The sequence below is a fragment of the Bidens hawaiensis genome, unplaced genomic scaffold (genome assembly GCF_021521415.1).
Source record: "Bidens hawaiensis isolate Kalapana, Puna unplaced genomic scaffold, B.hawaiensis_p1.1 tig00033161_1, whole genome shotgun sequence".
In the NCBI taxonomy this organism is placed as follows: Eukaryota; Viridiplantae; Streptophyta; class Magnoliopsida; order Asterales; family Asteraceae; genus Bidens; species Bidens hawaiensis.
Window position 1 is genome coordinate 144,628 of NW_027495673.1, and position 23,380 is coordinate 168,007.

Sequence of the window (23,380 nt, forward strand, 5' to 3'; positions counted from 1 at the left end):
CTCTCTCTTAAGACGCTTTTACATTCAATGCCCATTCAATCCCGTCTCCGGCTTATTTTCAATGTTTCTGGCAAAATCAGTTCTGCAACTATTGCCCTCTCTTCGCATTAACAACCCATTAATATCATCAATTGAAAATCCATTGAGATGCCCGTCCATTACGTTACCACCCCTCTACCTAAAAGGTTAAATCAATTGAAGACATTGTACCTTCAATCATCGTATTCACAGCTCCTACCCTCCTTCTATGCCATCATTCAATATCCAAGGCTCTTGTCCTCCTTCTATTCCTTCGATATCACAACCGATGAATGATTGTAGGTAATCTTACGTTTCATTAAACATAGTGCTATCTCAATATGGTTTTGGTTTTTATTTTGACCTTCTTAATTGGTTGATTCTTTTCTGGTTTTGTATCAGGTGTTCCCAAACACAACATCATCTCCACTAGACTGGTTAGTTAGGGTTATTTGAAATTAGTCGTTTCTGTTTATTTGCTCATTTTTTAACAGTAATTTGAATGAACTGATATTTTAATTTCTAAATAAATGTGGATTAGTTTATGTAGAGTTAAATCTAACTTTGTTTTGCATTTATCAAACCCTAAGTTGAATCTAAGGAATACTAATTGAGTTCCAAAGGTCCAGATACATAACACATTTTGTTATCATCATCATCTTCATCTATAATGATTTCTTAGAACATTACCTACTTTTATAACCTCAGTGAATACTATTTTAGTTCAAAAAGTCCAAATATATAACATAGCTACTATTTTTGTATTAAACGTGGTCTGAAAATATGAATGCTCATTATATTTGTACAAAATTTATATATCTTGCAGATGCCTTTCAACTCGGGTCAACGACAAAAGTTTTGAATCTTTTTATTCTCCTAGATTTGCACATAATATATGATAAGTTTTGGTGCTCATCTGTTGCAGCTTGTTACTCAGTAAATGCTAAAACCAATTTTAAGGTAAACAAATGAAATACTATAAACAATATTTTCAAGTTAAAGTGTTCATGCTATATGTTTTCAAATCATCTTTACTGGTTTCACATATTTTTTTATTATTTCAAAAATCTATAATCTATATTATCTATATAATTAAGATAGGATGGACAAAATGATGAATTACTAAGACACCGTTAAATTAAATTCGTTCAAAGTCTCCAACCATTTTTGCACATCTCTCAGTACAAGTCTTCGGTAGTTAAAGTTTACTTGAAATCTTATTATTTTGCTTCCATTTTATAGGTGGTTAAAGTTGTTAGTTGTTAGTGTAGACTGCGTCATCTGAGTCAAAAGGGATAGCTACTATTATTATTGGAAAAGTATGCCCGGGTACATCTTTTATTAATCTTAATGATTATAATCGAAAAAACAAGGTTTGTTAACGAACCGAAAAGGCACGAACTAAGCATTATCATGTTCGCTTGTCTAACTTTAATTGAACAAATGACCGAACGTGAACATTTAAACGAACGGGATTTTTTTGTTCATGTTCGTTTGTTAAGAAAATAAACTAACGAACAAAACTGAGCTAAAATTAACGAAAAGTATATGTGAACTACATTGTGTAGGGTGTAAAAAGTTATTAAAACTAGACTAACCTATAGTGTGCCAGAATAATTTAGATACATCTTTATGAATGTAAACGACAAACGAGTCAATCGATAATATGACATAACCCGTATATTAAACGGGTTGTGTTTACTTTGGTTGGGTTGTGGTTAAGTTAGTTGGCATGCCATCCTTTAAGACGTTCACTGTAACACCCCGTAACCGCAGCGGAAACGTAAACGGGATGCAACAGACACCTCTGATATCAACCACATTGTTTATAAAGAAAACTGAATACATTAATATACTTCAAATTACATTATCTCATAATTCATTACCGTCTAGGTGATACACACATCATACAATACGATACATAATTCTATGTAATATACTGTAACCTAACATCCCACACGCAAATCTTACACACATCAAGCACTTAGCACGTAAGCAATCACTTCATCTTAATTGTACCTGAAAAGCATGTGAGAAAACGGGTCAACTACGAATAGTTGGTGAGTTTCACAATTCGAGTAAAGCATGAAAAATCAATATCAAAATATAATATTATCGATGTAATTATGCTGAGCCCACAAGTGAAACCTCTGACTATCCACACACAACCCCGTGGCATACTCCGTCCACGAACCTGCCCCAAACCGCTATGTCTAACATTACATAGCAAAATATATATAACAACAAAATAGATATGTGCAACTGGCTGGGAAACATCAGCAAATCCATGCCGAACCAGTTGGGTTTGTCAGACCAATAGTACTATCCACACTCTACCGGCTTTCAGTTAATCACTCGTGTTCCGGGGCCTTAGAATGTTAGCAACTCAGACAATTACCATCTTAGTACATTTCCGTACGATTCCCGTACAATAAAATATATATATAAAAACACGCAAATCCATGCGTTCAGTATGTACTTAAACATTTCAGTAGTAACATTATTCCGCCCCGGGAAAATATTTAAAAACAATTTAGAAAAAGGGGCTCGTGAAACTCACCTTAGCACATGCAAGCAGGTAACAACAGTCATTATCAGTTAAAATGTCCAATCTGTAATATGATCCTTACGATCGTTACTATACAATCACTATTAATATAACTTTAACCGTGTTATATTAATAACTTTAACCGTGTTACTATACAATCACTATTAATATAACTTTAACCGTGTTATATTAACCGGTACATCTGGGGACACTGTTAACCCAGTACTGTACCCATTCCGGGGGCAATGTTAACCCAGAAACACTTCTCCGGACTCAGATTGTGATATCGTTTAGAGTTCACTAGTCAAATTTCTATTAGTCGTTTTTCCCGTTTTGCGTGCCTAGCACGGTTATCCGTTTTTACGTTTCAAAAATGAGTTTGGTCACACACGACCCGAAAATAGTGGTTGACTGATAATTTAATTAAAGATGTGAAATTAGAGCTCGATTTGGACGCCCCGATTGGCCGCGGGACCCATTTCCGTCTTTAGTGCACCGGAAATGTTTTATCGGATAAAATTACCCAAATCATCCGAATTATTTTCGGATGATTCATTTTTACTCGTTTAACTCAATTATATGAAAATAGTTCATTTTTAGGGTTTTTATACACCGGTCAGCTCGTTTAGGCGAACTTTACCGGTTTACGCGTTTTAAACTTTAAAAGTTTGTTTTTGCACAAATAATTATCCGTTTATTCTCGAATCTCGAAATTTTGAACAAATCACTTTTTGACAGAGTGGAATTTTATAAAAATATTTCCAGAATTAATTTTTATATTTAAAATTTATTTATCTATTTTTAAACACCATTAAACACTAAATATGTCGTAAATACCAAACGACCTTAGAAAAATCCCAAATTTTTCCTGGATGTCCCCTGCCATCCACATAGTCCCCTGTATTTTTTCCAGAACCAAAATCTCTTTTTACATACCATTTTCACTAAAACCGAGCTAGAAAATCCTAGAACTCGTTTAACCGAAAAGCCTACTTAGACTTTTCCAACTGACCTAAAATTTTGTGTGTGACTTATACATGTTATAAAAAGCTTATATGGAATTTTCCAGAATTTTTTATGATATTTAACTATTTTTCACCATTTTTAGCCAAAACCGAGCATTAAATTCACCAAATATTCATCCTTTGTCCAAAAATTACCAAAAATTCACAGAACTCATATTTTAATGTATCTAACACCTCTGTCAAATTTCATGACCTAACTTTAAACCATCAACAATCTGTCCAAAAATCCATAACCGAACATAAACCGAATATACCTTTTGTTTTCCGCCACTACAAGCTACAAACTCGTCTTTCCGCCTTATCTACCACTAAATACAGAACCTACAACCAACATACCACAATACCAAGCAAGTTACACTCACGATCAAGCCTCTTACACTATAGTTTCGGTTATGATTTAAAAACAAAGATTTAACAGTAAAAATTCGTTTTTTGGCTCGTTTAACTCCTTTCTTGGACCAAGATCCCTTGTATAACCCGTATACATCACTTGATCATGCAAGAATCGGTTTTCATCTTTGAAACCTCATTTTCTTGCAAATAAACTCAAGAAACGAAGATGGAAACGTAAATAACTCAACCTTTACCTTGTTTTTCTTGCTACAATCTCGGGTTTTTAGTTCATGATTTGGAGAGAGTTGAAGATTGTTGGAGTGTTTGTGTAAAAAAAAAGAAATAAGGGCTAGGGGATAACATCCCCAATCCGATCGGAATTGATAAGGGGGGTGGGGTGGGGCCCACCTCTCCATTCTTAGCCACATGTTTGGATATTCGCAATCCGGATAATGTTTTGGATAATCTGGTTCATTTCGTTTTCGGTTAAATGTTTAATTCGGCTTAAAACGAGGCTAAAACGGTCGTTTTCGGCTTAAAAATGAAATTTATATAAAACCACTTTAAAAACTTTAAAAAAAAACTTAAACCATGACTTTTATTAACTTAAAACATCATATTATTAATTATTGTGCATCTTTTTCGGCTTGATCGATCATCTCTTGCTCGGTTTGGTATTGAAGGTTTCGTTTAATGTACCGACGTATCATTAAATCGAAATTCTTTTTCTGTGCCGTACTTTACTTATCCCGAAGCATTAATGCTTCGTAAAATCATTAAATATTATAGATATCGTCTATAATTGAACCCTCGATTCGTTCGGGTTTCAATAATCATCGATCGATTAATCGCATATTCAATATGATGAATTATATATTCACGTAAAATCAATTCAGTGAACCATGTATTCTCGTATAATTACTATGGTAATTCATGTACCCGACTTTAAACATAACGTAACTACTGTCTACCGGTTAGGGTATACCTGGTTTAGTCGGAATCGTTACATTCTCCCCCCGTTAAGAAATTTCGTCCTCGAAATTTTACACGCCCACTATCCCCTTCCGAGAGAAAGGTGGGGGGTTTTCCTTCAGAATTCACCCTCGCGTTACCAGGTACAATCTGGTCCTCGCTGTGAATTCCACTTAATCTTAATCAATAAAACTTGGTATGTCCAAACTGTTTAGTTTTCCCGTCTACTGTCTCTACGGAATTATTTATGATATCAAGCATGTCTTCTATGAGTACCTCCATTACTGGTACTTTCGTTGCCTCATCGCTTAGGTACTTTTCAATCCGTATACATGGCAAAGCATCAAGTATAGTACTTAGCCCCTGGAGTACTTTAATCGATAAACTAAATGACCAATCATGGAGATAGTCTCATGAGGTCCAATATATTAAGGAGCTATTTTCGGTTTTGCCAAACCTTATTTCACCTCTCTAAGGTGATGCCTTAAAAATACCTTGTCACCTCTTTCCAGTGACAATGGTTTCCTTTGAATGTTGGCATAAATCCTTTGCCAATCTCGCGCTGCTTTCAACTTATCTTAAATATTATAAATCCAATTGGTTGTTTCTCGAATCGATTCAAATCTTATGGCTTGATTGACGCCCATTTTCAATTTAACAATTTGGTGATAATTACTTCACCCATAGAAAGCTTCAAGCTCTCGATGCTTCCTTCCCCGCCTTCCAATAATGGAAGTAGGATGACTATTTCGATCTGAAATAATTGAAAATGGTACTCTACGACGAGATACCATTTCACCATTATGAATTTGGGCGAGAATTCATTGTGGTAATCGTCATGGATTGGGATGAAATGCGAGGATTGGTTAATCGATCCGCGATTACCCAATTTACCTCATGCCTTGGATATATCTTGGGAATTTGCGCCCGAAATCCATTGTAATTTTATTCCCACTATCATTGGCGAATTTTCTGTCGTTGTGGCGTTCCCTAGGGTTTTCGGTGTGCAGCCTTATCTCTTGCATAACTTAAATACTCACCAACATACGTACCCATATCTTTCTCCAAACTCGGCCATTAATAAAATCCTTTCAGATATTCGTATCATCAATAGTCCAATCCGATCCCGGATGCATGGAATATTTCGATCTATGCGCTTCGTCCATGATTAAATCGCGAAGGTCATGGAGGGTCGGGATCCAAACCCGATTTTTGAAATCGAGAATTTCGTCCACGCGCTGTTCGAAATTCTTCTCATTGCCGAAAAGTCCCTCCTTTTCCAATTGTTCCTCTTTCAACGCCTCACGTTGAGCCACTCGAATCAGGTTCGAAAGGTTCGACTGGACTATCATCCCCAGCGCTCGCACTCGCAATGGCTTAACCCGATCTTTCCTACTCAAGGCATCGGCTACGACGTTAGCCTTGCCGGGGTGATAACGAATGTCACAGTCATAATCGCTTAACAACTCGCCCCATCTTCGTTGAATATGAGACTGCGGCCTCTTATCGTCTATAAAATTCGTACATTTGCGTCGTACAAAGGATTATGAGTTGAGTAATGCTAAAAATTCTTAAATAATTCGCTGATAGTCTCCGGCTAGTCCTAAAAATTGGCGCATTTCCTTTGGCGCCTTGGGTGACTGCCAATTTTAATGGTTTCTATCTTACTCGGATCAGCGTGTATTCCTTGATGGTTTACAACGTGACCGAGGAATTGCACTTCTTGTACCAGAAGTTACACTTGGAGAATTTTGCATACAACTTCTCCTGATTCAGAAGCTCTAAAATTATTCTTAAGTGTCGCTCGTGCTCTTCTTTACTTTCGAGTAGATCAAAATATCGTCAATAAACACGATGACGAATTTGTCGAGGTAGGGTTTACAGACTCGATTCATGAGGTCCATGAACACTGCCGGAGCATTTGTTAGCCCGAACGGCATAAGCAAGAGTTCATAATGGCCGTAACGAGTCCGAAACGCTGTTGTTGCAACGTCCTCCTCTTGGATTTTTCATTTGGTGATAACTATATCTAAGATCAATTTTCTAAGAATAAATCGCCCCTTGCAGTTGGTTAAACAGATCATTTACTTCGAAGAAGTGAATACCTATTCTTGATCGTCACTTTATTCAATTCTCCCTAATCAATACATATCCTAACACTTCCGTCCTTCATTTCCCAAATAACACTGGTGCACCCCATGGTGACTAACTAGGTCGTATAAAACCTTATCCAACAATTCTTGCATTTCAGTTGGTGCAAGTCGGTAGGGTGCTTTAGCAACAGGGCCAGCTTGAGGCATTAAATCGATTCTGAATTTGACCCGTCGGGTTGGCGGTAATCCAGGAAGTTCTTCTGGGAAAACTTGTGGAAATTTGCGTACCACCGGGATATCTTCTATATGTTTTCTTTTAAATCTTACACTTTTCTCTGTATCAAATCGCTTCATCGTCCGAAAGAGAGCTTCTAATCATCTTTTTTTCATATTTGATTTCAGCTTCATGTGGAGTTAGCCAGTCCATGTTAACTATTACGTCAAAACTTCTTAACTTTACTGGTCGTAGGTTAATAAGGAAAGGTTAATCGTTCAGAATAATAGGACAATTCCGAACAATTTAGTTAACCATTAGGGGTTTACCGTTAGTTATTCTACAGTATAGGGTTCTGTAGTTTCACTAATCGGTATCTTTCCAAATGATAGGAGGTCAGCAGGAACTAACTTCTATTGACGACCGTAAAAATATCACTGAAGCCTATTGATTTAAAACTACAACATACTTAATACCACCTTTGGATCATGACGTGCTTTATTCGAATTACTCACAAAAGCACGGTTCCTTGCTTGATCAGAGGTTGATGCTTGTCATGAGGTTCGTCTTCCAACGACACCTTGGTTCAACTTTGGGCAATTTCTTTTGAAACGTTCTGTACTGCCACGTTCATAGCAAGTACAACTGTTTGGCATAATTTGATTTCTTTGGATGGATTGTTATTGAAGTTGTTGGGTTCGGAGTGGTTGTACACGAATGGGTTGGGGTTGCCGGTTCACATGGCTTTAATTGGTTCTACAATTGAGGCATTACGTCCATCTTTACCATACCTGTGGCCTACTATCACTCGACATTTTTCTTCCTGCCGATAACCATATTTTCCACGTTTAGGGAAGGACCCTTCATGCGGTTCATGTTTTCACCCCAGAACTAGTCTTAGTATAATTCTGGGTTGTAGGACATACCTACTTATTCGAAAACCTATCTTGCACTATACCTTTATCATTTCTCTTCTTTAACACTCGACGTCTCATCTAACGTCCTTCTAGTCCGCTTCCCATAGAGTCAAATATATCAATGCTGGCTTGTGACACAACCCTTCCAAAGGTTGTATATTTTACAGGATTGACTATACTCCTTATCGATGGAGTTAGTCCCCAATATAGCGCTCACTTCGCTTAGTTTCAAGAGTAATTAGCCATGTTGCCAGACATGACAATTCCTTCAAACGATTAGCGTGTTCTAAGTGATCAGCACACAACATTTCTATCTTCCATAGCTCAGTTTCCAATCTCTGAACTTAAATACTTGAATAAAAGTGCTCTAGCACAAGAATTTTAAATTCCGACCATATTATCTGAGTAATAACTTTCTAACTATAATTTTGTACCATCGTGTTCCATCACGATACAACATAATCTACTAACATATTTCACTACACAATGTTCTAGACTCTTGCCAATATCCTTAACCATTTCGATCTTTTCTATCCACTCGCTAATCTATTCCTCCCTTTACCATCAGCAAACTATTAATAATTTCCTTAACACAACCAACAAACATATCCTTCATACCGGATCTAAATCATTACGACTACTATTCAAGTTTAGTTTATAACTAATACTTGTAGTCATAATAGTATTCGGTGGGACATTATCACTCTTAGTAATAACACTAAGAATGGAAATATTTATAATCATGTGATTGCTCGATCTATAATTCTGCGATCACATTTGCATCAACACTAACAGTGATCTGTGATACGACATCCGGTATCATCATCTGCTATCTTTGAGCAATCAACTGAATCATATCAATCTCCATCATTGGAGTTACTCTTTTTATGTCATTCTGCCGTACTCATCCCGTACGCAGTAATCAATACTAATCTCACCGTATAACTCGTTACCAGCTCAATAATAACAGCAGATACACATACACACCAAATATTATCATACATATTACACATACCGGTATCTAGTATATATGTCCCACAAATATAATAACATATGGACTTAACCTGACGTCGGTTAATGTTTAAATATGTTTCATAACCCTTGTCACCAACTGACATATAGATCTTTCTCAACAAAGATTAATGTTTAATATGCTTGATTTCAATATCCTTCTGCATGTCAGCATAACCGATACATGCTCACCGTGAGCACCAAACAATTACGTACCACGGAGTTATAATATCCGTGTCTATTTGTATATCCGGCATACACGGTATACCACCTACGAACGAACAGCCAACTATGCTATAATGATTCCAACACCTCTTTGTGTATGGGTAATCATTCTATTCGAGTATACATGGGTATAGGCATCTAACGGATGTAAGGATAACATAGGGAGTTGCAAAAGTTCGAGGTAATCGCGCAACCCATGTTGCCTTCAAATATTGTCAATTACTATTATGGGAAACTCTATCACTTGCTCAGTCAATGACCTCAGGCGTTCTAGGTTCGCTAAAATCGGTAACTCTCGATCTGGAGGTGGTATGTCTCATATGTTTGAGAGTGAGAAATACACATATATATTTCTATATATATTATTTTTATCTGCTCATTTATTATCAAATTTATTATTATTATTATTTTATTTTATTTTATTTATTTATTTATTTATTTTTTTTTTACCTTAATGGAATAGGAATGGGTTCAGGTACAGATTCGTCCATACGTGAGGGTCGGCGGTTCAGGTGAACATATAGGGTTATTAGGATATACGGTACCAGTGTTGGTAGGGTAAGGGATTTATCAATTTTGGTTGGGAGTGACGGTTACTAGATATTTCTGGTTAATGTCAAACGGGAAATCTAACTTGGTAATATCATAACTATGGCCCGATAAGCCAGACTTATCATCAACCGATGCTCTAGAAATTTCAGCATCCTCGGTACTTTTATTAATTTATTCCCCCGGTTCCTTATCCGGGTCCTATTTCTCAATACATGTATCCACAAGATATGTATATATATATATATACACATTAGCACGCATAAATAATATTATATACTTTACACATATGTTGCCATTTTTACCTATTAATGTACCCCGTGACTTCCTCTATATTCCCTCGTGCGGACAAGTCTGTTATTATGTTCCGGACCATAATAACTCACTTGTCCATCCAAGTTCATCCAGATCTCGTCACTATAAATTATTAGTTGATATTCAGATCCTATAATATTTAAGCTACTGGTTATATTTTAGGTATCTTTTAAAGACATCCTAATTCTTTATAACCAATGGCTCTAATACCAAGTTCTGTAACACCCCGTAACCGCAGCGGAAACGTAAACGGGATGCAACAGACACCTCTGATATCAACCACATTGTTTATAAAGAAAACTGAATACATTAATATACTTCAAATTACATTATCTCATAATTCATTATCGTCTAGGTGATACACACATCATACAATACGATACATAATTCTATGTAATATACTGTAACCTAACATCCCACACGCAAATCTTACACACATCAAGCACTTAGCACGTAAGCAATCACTTCATCTTAATTGTACCTGAAAAGCATGTGAGAAAACGGGTCAACTACGAATAGTTGGTGAGTTTTACAATTCGAGTAAACCATGATAAATCAATATCAAAATATAATATTATCGATGTAATTATGCTGAGCCCACAAGTGAAACCTCTGACTATCCACACACAACCCCGTGGCATACTCCGCCCACGAACCTGCCCCAAAACGCTATGTCTAACATTACATAGCAAAATATATATAACAACAAAATAGACATGTGCAACTGGCTGGGAAACATCAGCAAATCCATGCCGGACCAGTTGGGTTTGTCAGACCAATAGTACTATCCACACTCTACCGGCTTTCAGTTAATCACTCGTGTTCCGGGGCCTTAGAATGTTAGCAACTCAGACAATTACCATCTTAGTACATTTCCGTACGATTCCCGTACAATAAAATATATATAAAAACACGCAAATCCATGCGTTCAGTATGTACTTAAACATTTCAGTAGTAACATTATTCCGCCCCGGGAAAATATTTAAAAACAATTTAGAAAAAGGGGCTCGTGAAACTCACCTTAGCACATGCAAGCAGGTAACAACAGTCATTATCAGTTAACATGTCCAATCTGTAATATGATCCTTACGATCGTTACTATACAATCACTATTAATATAACTTTAACCGTGTTATATTAACCGGTACATCTGGGGACACTGTTAACCCAGTACTGTACCCATTCCGGGGGCAATGTTAACCCAGAAACACTTCTCCGGACTCAGATTGTGATATCGTTTAGAGTTCACTAGTCAAATTTCTATTAGTCGTTTTTCCCGTTTTGCGTGCCTAGCACGGTTATCCGTTTTTACGTTTCAAAAATGAGTTTGGTCACACACGACCCGAAAATAGTGGTTGACTGATAATTTAATTAAAGATGTGAAATTAGAGCTCGGTTTGGACGCCCCGATTGGCCGCGGGACCCATTTCCGTCTTTAGTGCACCGGAAATGTTTTATCGGATAAAATTACCCAAATCATCCGAATTATTTTCGGATGATTCATTTTTACTCGTTTAACTCAATTATATGAAAATAGTTCATTTTTAGGGTTTTTATACACCGGTCAGCTCGTTTAGGCGAACTTTACCGGTTTACGCGTTTTAAACTTTAAAAGTTTGTTTTTGCACAAATAATTATCCGTTTATTCTCGAATCTCGAAATTTTGAACAAATCACTTTTTGACAGAGTGGAATTTTATAAAAATATTTCCAGAATTAATTTTTATATTTAAAATTTATTTATCTATTTTTAAACACCATTAAACACTAAATATGTCGTAAATACCAAACGACCTTAGAAAAATCCCAAATTTTTCCTGGATGTCCCCTGCCATCCACATAGTCCCCTGTATTTTTTCCAGAACCAAAATCTCTTTTTACATACCATTTTCACTAAAACCGAGCTAGAAAATCCTAGAACTCGTTTAACCGAAAAGCCTACTTAGACTTTTCCAACTGACCTAAAATTTTGTGTGTGACTTATACATGTTATAAAAAGCTTATATGGAATTTTCCAGAATTTTTTATGATATTTAACTATTTTTCACCATTTTTAGCCAAAACCGAGCATTAAATTCACCAAATATTCATCCTTTGTCCAAAAATTACCAAAAATTCACAGAACTCATATTTTCCTGTATCTAACACCTCTGTCAAATTTCATGACCTAACTCTAAACCATCAACAATCTGTCCAAAAATCCATAACCGAACATAAACCGAATATACCTTTTGTTTTCCGCCACTACAAGCTACAAACTCGTCTTTCCGCCTTATCTACCACTAAATACAGAACCTACAACCAACATACCACAATAGCAAGCAAGTTACACTCACGATCAAGCCTCTTACACTATAGTTTCGGTTATGATTTAAAAACAAAGATTTAACCGTAAAAATTCGTTTTTTGGCTCGTTTAACTCCTTTCTTGGACCAAGATCCCTTGTATAACCCGTATACATCACTTGATCATGCAAGAATCGGTTTTCATCTTTGAAACCTCATTTTCTTGTAAATAAACTCAAGAAACGAAGATGGAAACGTACATAACTCAACCTTTACGTTGTTTTTCTTGCTACAATCTCGGGTTTTTAGTTCATGATTTGGAGAGAGTTGAAGATTGTTGGAGTGTTTGTGTAAAAAAAAGAAATAAGGGCTAGGGGATAACATCCCCAATCCGATCGGAATTGATAAGGGGGGTGGGGTGGGGCCCACATCTCCATTCTTAGCCACATGTTTGGATATTCGCAATCCGGATAATGTTTTGGATAATCTTGTTCATTTCGTTTTCGGTTAAATGTTTAATTCGGCTTAAAACGAGGCTAAAACGGTCGTTTTCGGCTTAAAAATGAAATTTATATAAAACCACTTTAAAAACTTTAAAAAAAACTTAAACCATGACTTTTATTAACTTAAAACATCATATTATTAATTATTGTGCATCTTTTTCGGCTTGATCGATCATCTCTTGCTCGGTTTGGTATTGAAGGTTTCGTTTAATGTACCGACGTATCATTAAATCGAAATTCTTTTTCTGTGCCGTACTTTACTTATCCCGAAGCATTAATGCTTCGTAAAATCACTAAATATTATAGATATCGTCTATAATTGAACCCTCGATTCGTTCGGGTTTCAATAATCATCGATCGATTAATCGCATATTCAATATGATGAATTATATATTCACGTAAAATCAATTCAGTGAACCATGTATTCTCGTATAATTACTATGGTAATTCATGTACCCGACATTAAACATAACGTAACTACTGTCTACCGGTTAGGGTATACCTGGTTTAGTCGGAATCGTTACATTCACCTTTTATGAATCAACTTAACTCGTTTTGCCATGTTTTAAATTTACTTTTTACAGTTGTGTGATCTAGATTTTTATCACAAGTGTAGGGATAGACAAAAAGGCCTCTAATACAAATAAATGAATCAACCCTAACAACATAAGTGGCAGCGAAAACCGCAGAAGTAATGACATCTGTAGAAAGATTAATTTTTTTTTTCACTTCTACTTTGAGGGTAAACTTACTATATTCGAACAAGAAATCATAGTAACTATTTTTCTGTATTTCTTGTTTGAAGAATGGCAGAATGCGCGGAATTTTTTTGTAGACTCTGCGAACGTTCCAAGTCAAGGTAACTTTTGAAGTTCTTGACGTTAAACTTTTCCCACCTTTTTCAAAATTATATACCATCATTCTAAAAATCTTAACTTATTACTCTCTTTTAGTTTTTATTCATGCAAAACCAAACATAAACCCAAAAAAATGGTTTCTGTTTGGCTTTCGGTTATTATAGTTTCGCGCAAGCACCTTAATCCATGACTTGACTGAACCGAAACCATGTGAAAAACCCAAAACCAGAAACTTGCATACTATGGATCATTATCTTTTTTTAGATATGTTTGAATCAATTCTTGTTGAGGTTAATCTTGATTGGTTGCGTCTAAGTCTGGTAGTCGGATATGGGTCGAAAATATGGATCATATCAGCAGGTTATAAAACTTGCAAAATTGGAGGTTAATTATGGCGCGTTTAGTATGTGTACGTGAATTATATTATGTGTTAAGTGTGGGAGTTTGGGGCCTGAAACCAACAATTCATTTGCTTAATTTTCGTTTGGGTTTATGTGATTTATCTTGTATAAATTATATGAGGTGCAACAAATGGAAATCACATCAAAACACCTTCATGAATCATGAACACTTACTTTGTTTCAGCATCACAATTGGTGTGTGGCTATTATTAACTAGATGTTATGCCTATTTCAATTGCCACCTATGATTGTTCATATGAAGAGTTTAGTTGCACACGACTCATGGATTTCTATTTATTTTGGTGAAATCTTGAGAAAAATATAATTATTATTGGTCTGATAATCAAAACAAGTAATATATACACATAAGAAATTGAGCCTATTTGCTATTGATTTTATTTCTACCAATCTAAGATTATCTCTAATAATTTAATCATGGGATGTATCACTAATACTTATTAAGAAAACAACATAATAGGATGATAGAAATCCGTTATATAAAAAATATTAAACTCTGTAAAGCTATGTGTAGTGAATGGCTACAGGTTGAAGTATTTTTGACACGTGCCAAGTCAGCAGGTGGTCAGTTTTTATTTTATGGGTGTAGTGGTGTGCAGTCCTTGCTCTCTTTTATTTTTTATTATTATTTCCAACAAACACACACATGCAACATAAATTTGTGCCCCCACCCCCAAACATATCGCCCATTTGTAACTGAAGGGACCGTGTTGTAGCCCCTTATCGCCCAAAACTCCTTCAATTTATCGCTCACACACTCTAAGTGTATTTCAACTGTCAAGGGAAATGATATCTTGCCTTAAAGCTACTAATTCGGGCAAAATGGACAGTTTGTTTTTCTGTTAAAAAAGTACCACCCTCCAATTGTCTCGTGTTGACCTGAAAAACTCAACCTTTTTGTCTTATTATCATTGTTTTTTGCTCAACCTACACTAAGATCTCTTGCATTAACCAATAGAAAATTAGGATGCAGTCACGAACCGTACTGATACCATCAAATTTCCGTTGTGTATCCGCCACAAACCGAACTCATAACATCCAAATTCCCATTGTGTTCCCGCCGCAACGCGCGGGCTCACCTACTAGTAACTCTTTAATATTGTCTGAATGTCTTCTTTGTTAGTTGATTAATAGTTGAATGTCAAATGAAAACTGCAAATATGAATTTTGTTATCCAAAAAGAGCAAAAAATTAAATGGGTTGTCGAAGTTTACTTAATCCAAACATTGTCATATTGGTCGGTTCAAGTTAAACTTTAAAAATGTACCACAACAGTCACAAGTTTCAACCTATTGATCTCCAACGAGCTTTTCACAAATGAGGTTATATTTCGTTAGTTTTTATAATATGGATGATTACGTGTACGATAATGTGACAAAAATAGTAACGTGTACTGTTTGTGCGGTAAAAAAATATTTTTAAATTAAAATTAAAATTAAAATTATCTAACCAAAATAAACTAACCGAACCACTTTTTTAAATAAAAATAAGCGAACCGAACTACTTTTCTAACCAAAATAAATGAGCATAACCACTTTTGTTAACAACGATAAACGAACTAAACTACCTTTTTAAAACAAAAATAAACAAATAGAACCACTATTTTAACCAATATAAATGAATCGAGCTACCTTTTTTAACAAAAATAAATGAACCGAACTATTTTTTTTACAAAAATACACGAAACAAACCACTTTCTTTTAACAAAAATAAAAGAACCAAAACACCACCACCACCGTTCTGACATGAACCACTTCTGACCTGAACTCTCTCGACCTGAGTTTATTTTTATTAGACAAGTAGTTCGATTCATTGATTTTTGTTAAAAAAAAGTTGTTCAATTCGTTGATTTTTGTTAAAAAAGGTGGTTCGATACGTTGATTTTTACCCACTATAATGAGGAAATGAAACAGTCTGTGGGTGGTAGTGGTTGGTTTGCCACCACCGGAGAAAGACCCGAATGAGTTGTTGCCACGCAGGGCTTGAATGAAGACGTTAAGACTCTGTATAGCAGCCAATATCTTCTCAAACATGGCATCGTGCTAGGAGAAACGTTCTTCAGTGTTGGAATTCGACATTGGTACCTTTGCGGGTTTCCATGGATCAGGGCTGCTCTGATACCGCTGTTGTGGGTCGAGCTAATCAACGGCCAAAATAAATTAAGAAAGGAACTTGAAAGAAATCTAGAAGGAATATTTAGATCATATTTCGTCTGCATATCTGAAGTCATTCATGAACACACAATTTAAAAGGATAAAAAGAAACTACCTACCTGATGAAGGCCCAAGTATTGACGAACAGGCCATGTTATATTTGGAGGCCCATGATCGTGTCTCCAAAAGTGGCCCACGAAAACGGGCATAACTTGGCCCACGAAGCTCCGTTTCAGGCCTACTACAAGTCAAATCGAAGCTTGAGATGAGGAGCCCATTGTGGCAAACGCCTACGGCGGTTTGGCCCCTGTCTGAAGCCCAAAAACGACTCCTAAATAAAGTTATGGGCCTTTTATTGTTTTTTCAACACTTTTTATGTTTTTATTTTTGGGTTTGTGTTTGGCCCATGGCCCGTTTTAGGCCCATTTCGTATTACAACTCTTATTTATATGTTGGTTATGTAATTTCAAAAGGAAGACTTGAATTTTATAATAATTAATTTTTTTTTTCATTTTCCCTGACCTTTGGGTGTGATTTTTAGGGTTTGGAAGTTCATCACGGTATTCGATTGAATCAACGTGATCGATCTTTATTCTCATTTATCGCTGCATCAGTTGGTATCAGAGCCGAATTTCTGGTTCAAAAATGCCTCCAAGGAGAAGACCGGTCGATGAGGTTTACGAACGAGAGTTAGAACAACGATTTATGGCGCGGGTGGAGCAACGACTGGATCAAGTGGTCGATCAACTCACTGATCGAATGGCTGACTTGATGAATCGTCGAAGGCCGGCCCCAGAAAATAGGGATTTCGATAATCCATTTTTTGGTAATGATGGTTCGTCTTCCGAAGAAGGTTACGAGAGGGGACCAAGACCAGAAAGTGGAGATGGAAACCGGCGTTGGGATGTTGGGATGCTGGGATCCGTACTGATATCCCAGAATTTGATGGGACTAGTTTGGATCCGAAAGGGTTCATCGATTGGTTGGTTGTTGTAGAAGAGGTGTTGGAGTTCCGAGAGGTCCCTGAAAATAAGCGAGTCTCTTTGATCGCTACCAGGCTACGTGGGAGGGCGTCAGCAGTTGAAGACGACACAAAATAGACTCGGAAAGTCTCGTGACATGGGCCAAGATGAGAAAGTGCTCGTGGGATACTTTTTTACCTCACAACTTTCAACGGTTGATGTATCAACGTTTGCAGAATCTGAAGCAGGGATCCAGATCGGTTGATGAATATACGACCGAGTTTTATCATTTGGTTGCTCGTAATGATATTCAAGAAACCGATGAACAACTCGTTGCTCGGTATATTGGGGGTTTAAGGGTTCAGATCATGGACTCTGTAAATCGTTTTGATCTGTTAACGGTCGCCGAGAAATACCAAAGGGCGTTGGCTTTTGAAAAACAAAACTGTCGGGTGGGCGGTTCGTATTCTCCAGCCCCTGCTGGAGGAAATTCGAGGTCGGGTAGTGCAGGACCTCGTGTCGTGCCAAGTCAGCAGAGGCCTGGGGCCAACAACTCTGAGTCAACTTCTAAGGGGGCTAGTAGTAGCGGGGTGAAGTGTTTTAAATGTGGTGAGACATGTCATCGGCAAGTTGACTGTAAACAGGCGGGTAAGAGGCACTTGTTTGTGGAATCTGATGATGAACAATATGTAGAATATGAAAAGGCCCCAGAGTATGATGACGAACCGAGTATGAGGAGCAGTTTGTGACCGGTGATGTGGGGGTGAACATCGTGGTTAGGCGTTCTTGCTGTACACCAAAGGCTGATGGAGACGGATGGCTTAAGCATAACATTTTCCACTCCACATGTACCATTTTGGGGAAGGTTTGCACGTTTGTTATTGATTCTGGAAGTTGTGACAATCTGATTTCTGAAGAGGCAGTCCAAAAGTTGGCCTTGAAGACGGAGAGTCACCACAAACCTTATAAGCTTCAATGGCTTAAAAAGGGGGGAGAGGTAACGGTCTCAAAAAAAGCCCTTGTTTATTTTTCTATCGGGACCACATATAAAGATGATGTTGTGTGTGATGTGGTTCCTATGGATGCGTGTCAATTGTTGTTGGGTAGACCTTGGGAGTATGATCGAAGTATAGAACATGACAGACGGTCAAATTCTTATAGCTTCATGTTTGGTGGGGTAAAGATAACGCTTGTTCCTAGCAAGCCTAAGCAGCTAGCCACAAAGCAGTCGGGTAACTTGTTGACCATTAGTCAGTTTGAAGATGAGTTGGTGGGGGCAGACAATGTGTTTGTTTTGATAGGGAAACCGGTGCCCGAGGAAGTTGAGATTCCTGAAGCTATGATTCATTTACTTGAGGGATTTTCAGATATTTTCCCTGATGACTTGCCGGATGGGCTGCCACCTTTGCGTGACATCCAACATCATATTGATTTGGAGCCCGGTTCACAATTTCCCAATAGGCCCCATTACAGGATGAGCCCGAGAGAGCATGAGGAGTTGCGTAGACAGGTTGAGGAGTTGATCTATAAGGGTTATGTTCGTGAAAGTATGAGCCCTTGTGCGGTTCCTGCTTTGTAACTCCAAAGAAGGATGGCACCTGGCGGATGTGTGTCGAAGTCGAGCCATCAACAAGATTACTGTGAGGTACATGTTTCCTATTCCTCGACTTGATGATTTGCTTGACCAGATTAGTGGTGCCACTATTTTCACAAAGTTGGATTTGAAGAGTGGTTATTACCAGATTCGTCTTAGACCTGGGGATGAGTGGAAAACAGCCTTTAAGACTCGTGAAGGTTTGTATGAGTGGTTGGTGATGCCTTTTGGTTTATCAAACGCACCTAGTACTTTTATGCGTGTGATGAATCAGTTGCTCAGGCCTTTTATTGGGAAGTTTGTGGTGGTATATTTTTATGATATTCTTATTTACAGTGCTTCTTTCAGTGAGCACGTCGTGCATGTCAAGAAGGTTTTGGCCTTACTTCGCAGAGACAGTTTATATGCAGCAACAAAGAAATGTGTGTTCATGACCCCTAAAGTTTTGTTCTTAGGGTATGTTATTTCAGGTGATGGGATACTGGGTGAATATAAAGTTGCAGCGGTTCAAAACTGGCCAACTCCTACCACCATTACTGAAGTCCGCAGTTTTCATCGGCTTGCTTCTTTTTATAGGCGGTTCATTCCACACTTCAGTTCCATTATGGCCCTATGACAGACTGCATGAAAGGAAAGACGTTTGTATGGACAGAAGGAGCAGAGTTAGCTTTTCAGGTTATCAAGGAAAAGCTCACTACCGCACCGATTCTGGTATTGCCTAACATTTCACAAGTTTTTGAACTTCATACTGATGCCTCGAAGGTTGGGATTGGCGGGGTCCTCAGTCAAGGGGGTCGACCAATTGCTTATTTTAGTGAGAAGTTAACAGGGGAAAAGTTGAGATATAGTACTATGACCTGGAGTTTTATGCAGTGGTCCAAGATGTAAAGCATTGGCGTCACTATTTGTTTTAGAAAGAGTTTGTTTTATTTACTGATCATGATTCTCTAAGGCATATTCGCACGCAAGACAAGATATCTAATAAGCACGGTCGTTAATATCATTTCTTGAAAAGTTTACTTTTGAGGTCAAGCACAAAACTGATGTTTTGAACCGTGTTGCTGATGCCTTGAGCAGGAGGGGAAATCTGCTTGTTTTTGTGAGAATCAATGTGCTGGGGTTGGATGTTATTCGTGAGCAGTTAACCACTGACCCGTATTTTTCAGTTGTGTTGCAGGATGTGCAAGCGAGTCAGAAGTCAGACTTTCTTTTGCATGATGGGTTTTTGTTCAAAGGGAATCAGCTATGTATTCCTGACTCCAGTCTTCGGTTGAAAATTATTCAGGAGTTACATGGGGAGGGTCATGTTGGTCGTGACCGTACTTTACATTTGGTGCAGCATTCCTACTTTTGGCCTACTATGAGGAAAGAAGTAGATCGTTATGTTAAAAGGTGCAGTTAATTTGCCAAGTTTCAAAGGGTGTGGCCACTAATGCGGGTCTTTATACGCCTTTGCCAGTCCCTTTGCAGCCTTGGACTGATATTAGTATGGATTTTGTGTTGGGGTTACCTCGGACTCAGCGGGGTAACGATTCGATCTTTGTTGTTGTTGATCGTTTCTCTAAGATGGTGCACTTTATTCCTTGCAAGAAGACGACAGATGCAGTTAGTGTGGCTCAATTATTCTTTCGGGATGTTTACCGTTTGCACGGTTTGCCATCTTCAATTGTTTCTGACCGGGACACTCGTTTCTTGAGTCATTTTTGGTGCAGCCTATGGAAAATGGTGAACACTCAGCTTAACTTCAGTAGTGCCTATCACCGTCAAACGGATGGGCAAACGGAGGTTGTTAATCGGTCACTTGGTAATCTTTTACGATGTCTTGTGGGTGATCATGTGAAGTCTTGGGATCAAAAGCTATATCAAGCTGAGTTTGCTCATAATCATGCTGTCAATAGAAGTACCGGGTTTAGTCCTTTTCAGGTGGTTTATTCTGCTCAGCCACGGGGTCCCCTTGACCTGATGTCACTTCATGTTCCTGGTTCTGTACCTAAGAAGGTGAAAGATTTTGTTGAAGGACTACATGAGATTCATAAAGATGTGCATGACAACCTGGTTCGAGCCAATTCAAAGTACAAGCAGGCTGCTGATCAAAAGCGAAGACAAGTTGATTTTGAAGTAGGAGACTTTGTGTGGCCTGTTTTAACTAAAGATCGTTTTTCAGTTGGGGAGTATAACAAATTGTCAGCCAAGAAAATCGGGCCAGTGGAGATTGTGCAGAAAATAAATCCGAATGCTTACCTTCTGAAGTTACCAAGTCATATTCGTTGTTCAGATGTTTTTAATGTCAAACACTTGGTGCCATTTTATGGGGATTCGTCTGATGATGAGGTCATTGCAGATTCGAGGTCGAATTTTGTCTATCCAGGATGGAATGATGAAGGCCCAAGTATTGACGAACAGGCCATGTTATATTTGGAGGCCCACGATCGTGTCTCCAAAGGTGGCCCACGAAAACGGGCATAACTTGGCCCACGAAGCGCCGTTTCAGGCCTACTACCAGTCAAATCGAAGCTTGAGACGAGGAGCCCATTGTGGCAAACACCTACGGCGGTTTGGCCCCTGTCCGAAGCCCAAAAACGACTCCTAAATAAAGTTATGGGCATTTTATTGTTTTTTCAGCACTTTTTATGTTTTTATTTTTGGGTTTGTGTTTGGCCCATGGCCCGTTTTAGGCCCATTTCGTATTAGAACTCTTATTTATATGTTGGTTATGTAATTTCAAAAGGCAGACTTGAATTTTATAATAATTAATTTTTCTCTTCATTTTCCCTGACCTTTGGGTGAGATTTTTAGGGTTTGGAAGTTTATCAAGGTATTCGATTGAATCAACATGATCGATCTTTATTCTCATTTTACCGCTGTATCACTACCTCACTATTCTCCTACAATCACAACATACGTGGAAACATGGGCATCCCAACTGTTTCCTTTATTTTTGCACAATTAATTAAAAAACATTAACCAAACAAACTTAACAAAATAAATAAAAAGGAAGACATGCATGTAGACGTGAACATGAACTAGATAGCATACATCATGTTCACATCTATTTTATCATATGAGATTCAGAGAAAGGAGATTAGACTGACATCATTACAAGGTTTTTTTTATCGGTTGGTATTTTTTCCGTTTCCATTTTCATTTTTTCAAGATTTACATATGTACACCTTGCTTTTTCATCAAGTGCTTTCAAGGTTTGTTATTAAGGTTACACACATTTGGATTTACTTATATTGTACTTCAATTTAAACCATCAAACATAAATAATATTAATTTTATTTTATCTTATCTTATCTTAGTCTCATAATAAAATAAAATAATGATATTTAGGTGTCAACATCACACTTGATTCTAACCTAATTTTCTCTCATAATCTTTTAACTAATTTTATGTTATGAACATTTATATTGTGATGACTATCCATGTTCTAACTCCCATCTTAACATTTAGTTTATATATATCCATATCGTATCCTTATAAATAGAGACTTCTTGTATTTGATCTAAAATATTCAATGAAAGGACTTCTCTCATCCATTGTCTCTCCCTATATTATGTACTTATATTTATCTACTTTGAATGTTGGTTGCTAATAGGTTGTTGTTTTACAACACGTTATCAGCACAAATCGCTTATAATAAATAGGGTCATATTACGATAAGGTGGATCATATTATCCTACAAGTAAGTTTTATTATGTTTTTATTTATTAATTTTGTATTGCTTATTGTTATTGTAAACTAGGATAGTTAAAAGTTTCTTCTAAGGGTATCATACTTTTAGAAAACTATCGTATATAAATATATGATTGCATATCAATTGTTATATTGATATTATTTAAAAATTCTCTAATGTAAATTAAACACATACCTGTTCATAAAAGAAGATATATACTAGATGATAAAAGAATCAGTCTTGATGTTAAAGTGATTAGTGTAGAATGGTAACTAAATGATTTAGTAATTCTGACCAAACAGTTTGGATCTCAAGTGATTAGAATGAGAAAAATTACAATGAAACAATAATAAATAATTGCTTTAGATGCTTGGAATATTAGAAACAAGGTTTGGGAAATATGTTGTATGTACAAACCGACTAAAATATCATTTGAATATTTTTGTTAAAGCTGCCTACCAAATTGCCGGGGTAGCTATCGGGTAAGTCGAAAGGAATTGACTATTGACTTGGCTCAAATTATGCAACTCAGCAAATTAATTAATTGTGACTTCTTTTGGAAATATATGCTTATCTGTTCATTATTCAGCCTGCCTATTATCTTGTTAGTTTACTATCCAGTATTACCTCGATGGAATTATTGGCAATTTAAATGGTATTGCAATCCTAATTGTTCTTTTCTGCCTTTCATAATTTGGTTATAACTGATTGT

At 37.0% G+C, this 23,380-nt stretch overlaps 2 protein-coding genes across 2 annotated transcripts; both read left to right on the forward strand.

Annotated features, from left to right (window-relative positions):
• Positions 1-18,476: 18,476 nt before the first annotated feature.
• LOC143584545 (uncharacterized) lies at positions 18,477-18,977 on the forward strand. Its single transcript, XM_077066574.1, has one exon. It carries the CDS (start codon positions 18,477-18,479, stop codon positions 18,975-18,977), a length of 501 nt encoding a protein of 166 aa, XP_076922689.1.
• A 627-nt stretch (positions 18,978-19,604) lies between these two features.
• Positions 19,605-22,742, forward strand: LOC143584547 (uncharacterized). The gene is made up of 4 exons (XM_077066575.1): positions 19,605-19,876; positions 20,070-20,364; positions 20,835-21,381; positions 22,738-22,742. The coding sequence occupies exons 1-4, from the start codon at positions 19,605-19,607 to the stop codon at positions 22,740-22,742; spliced, it is 1,119 nt and encodes a 372-aa protein (XP_076922690.1).
• Positions 22,743-23,380: the final 638 nt, after the last annotated feature.

Bases quoted from the DNA above. Each gene is read 5' to 3' on its own strand.
- LOC143584545 (XM_077066574.1), top strand. From the start codon at position 18,477: ATGGATGCGTGTCAATTGTTGTTGGGTAGACCTTGGGAGTATGATCGA.
- LOC143584547 (XM_077066575.1), top strand. From the start codon at position 19,605: ATGACAGACTGCATGAAAGGAAAGACGTTTGTATGGACAGAAGGAGCA. The intron at 19,877-20,069 runs GTAAAGCATTGG...TGCCTTGAGCAG, and splicing joins TTTATGCAGTGGTCCAAGAT to GAGGGGAAATCTGCTTGTTT. The intron at 20,365-20,834 runs GTAGATCGTTAT...GATCATGTGAAG, and splicing joins GGCCTACTATGAGGAAAGAA to TCTTGGGATCAAAAGCTATA.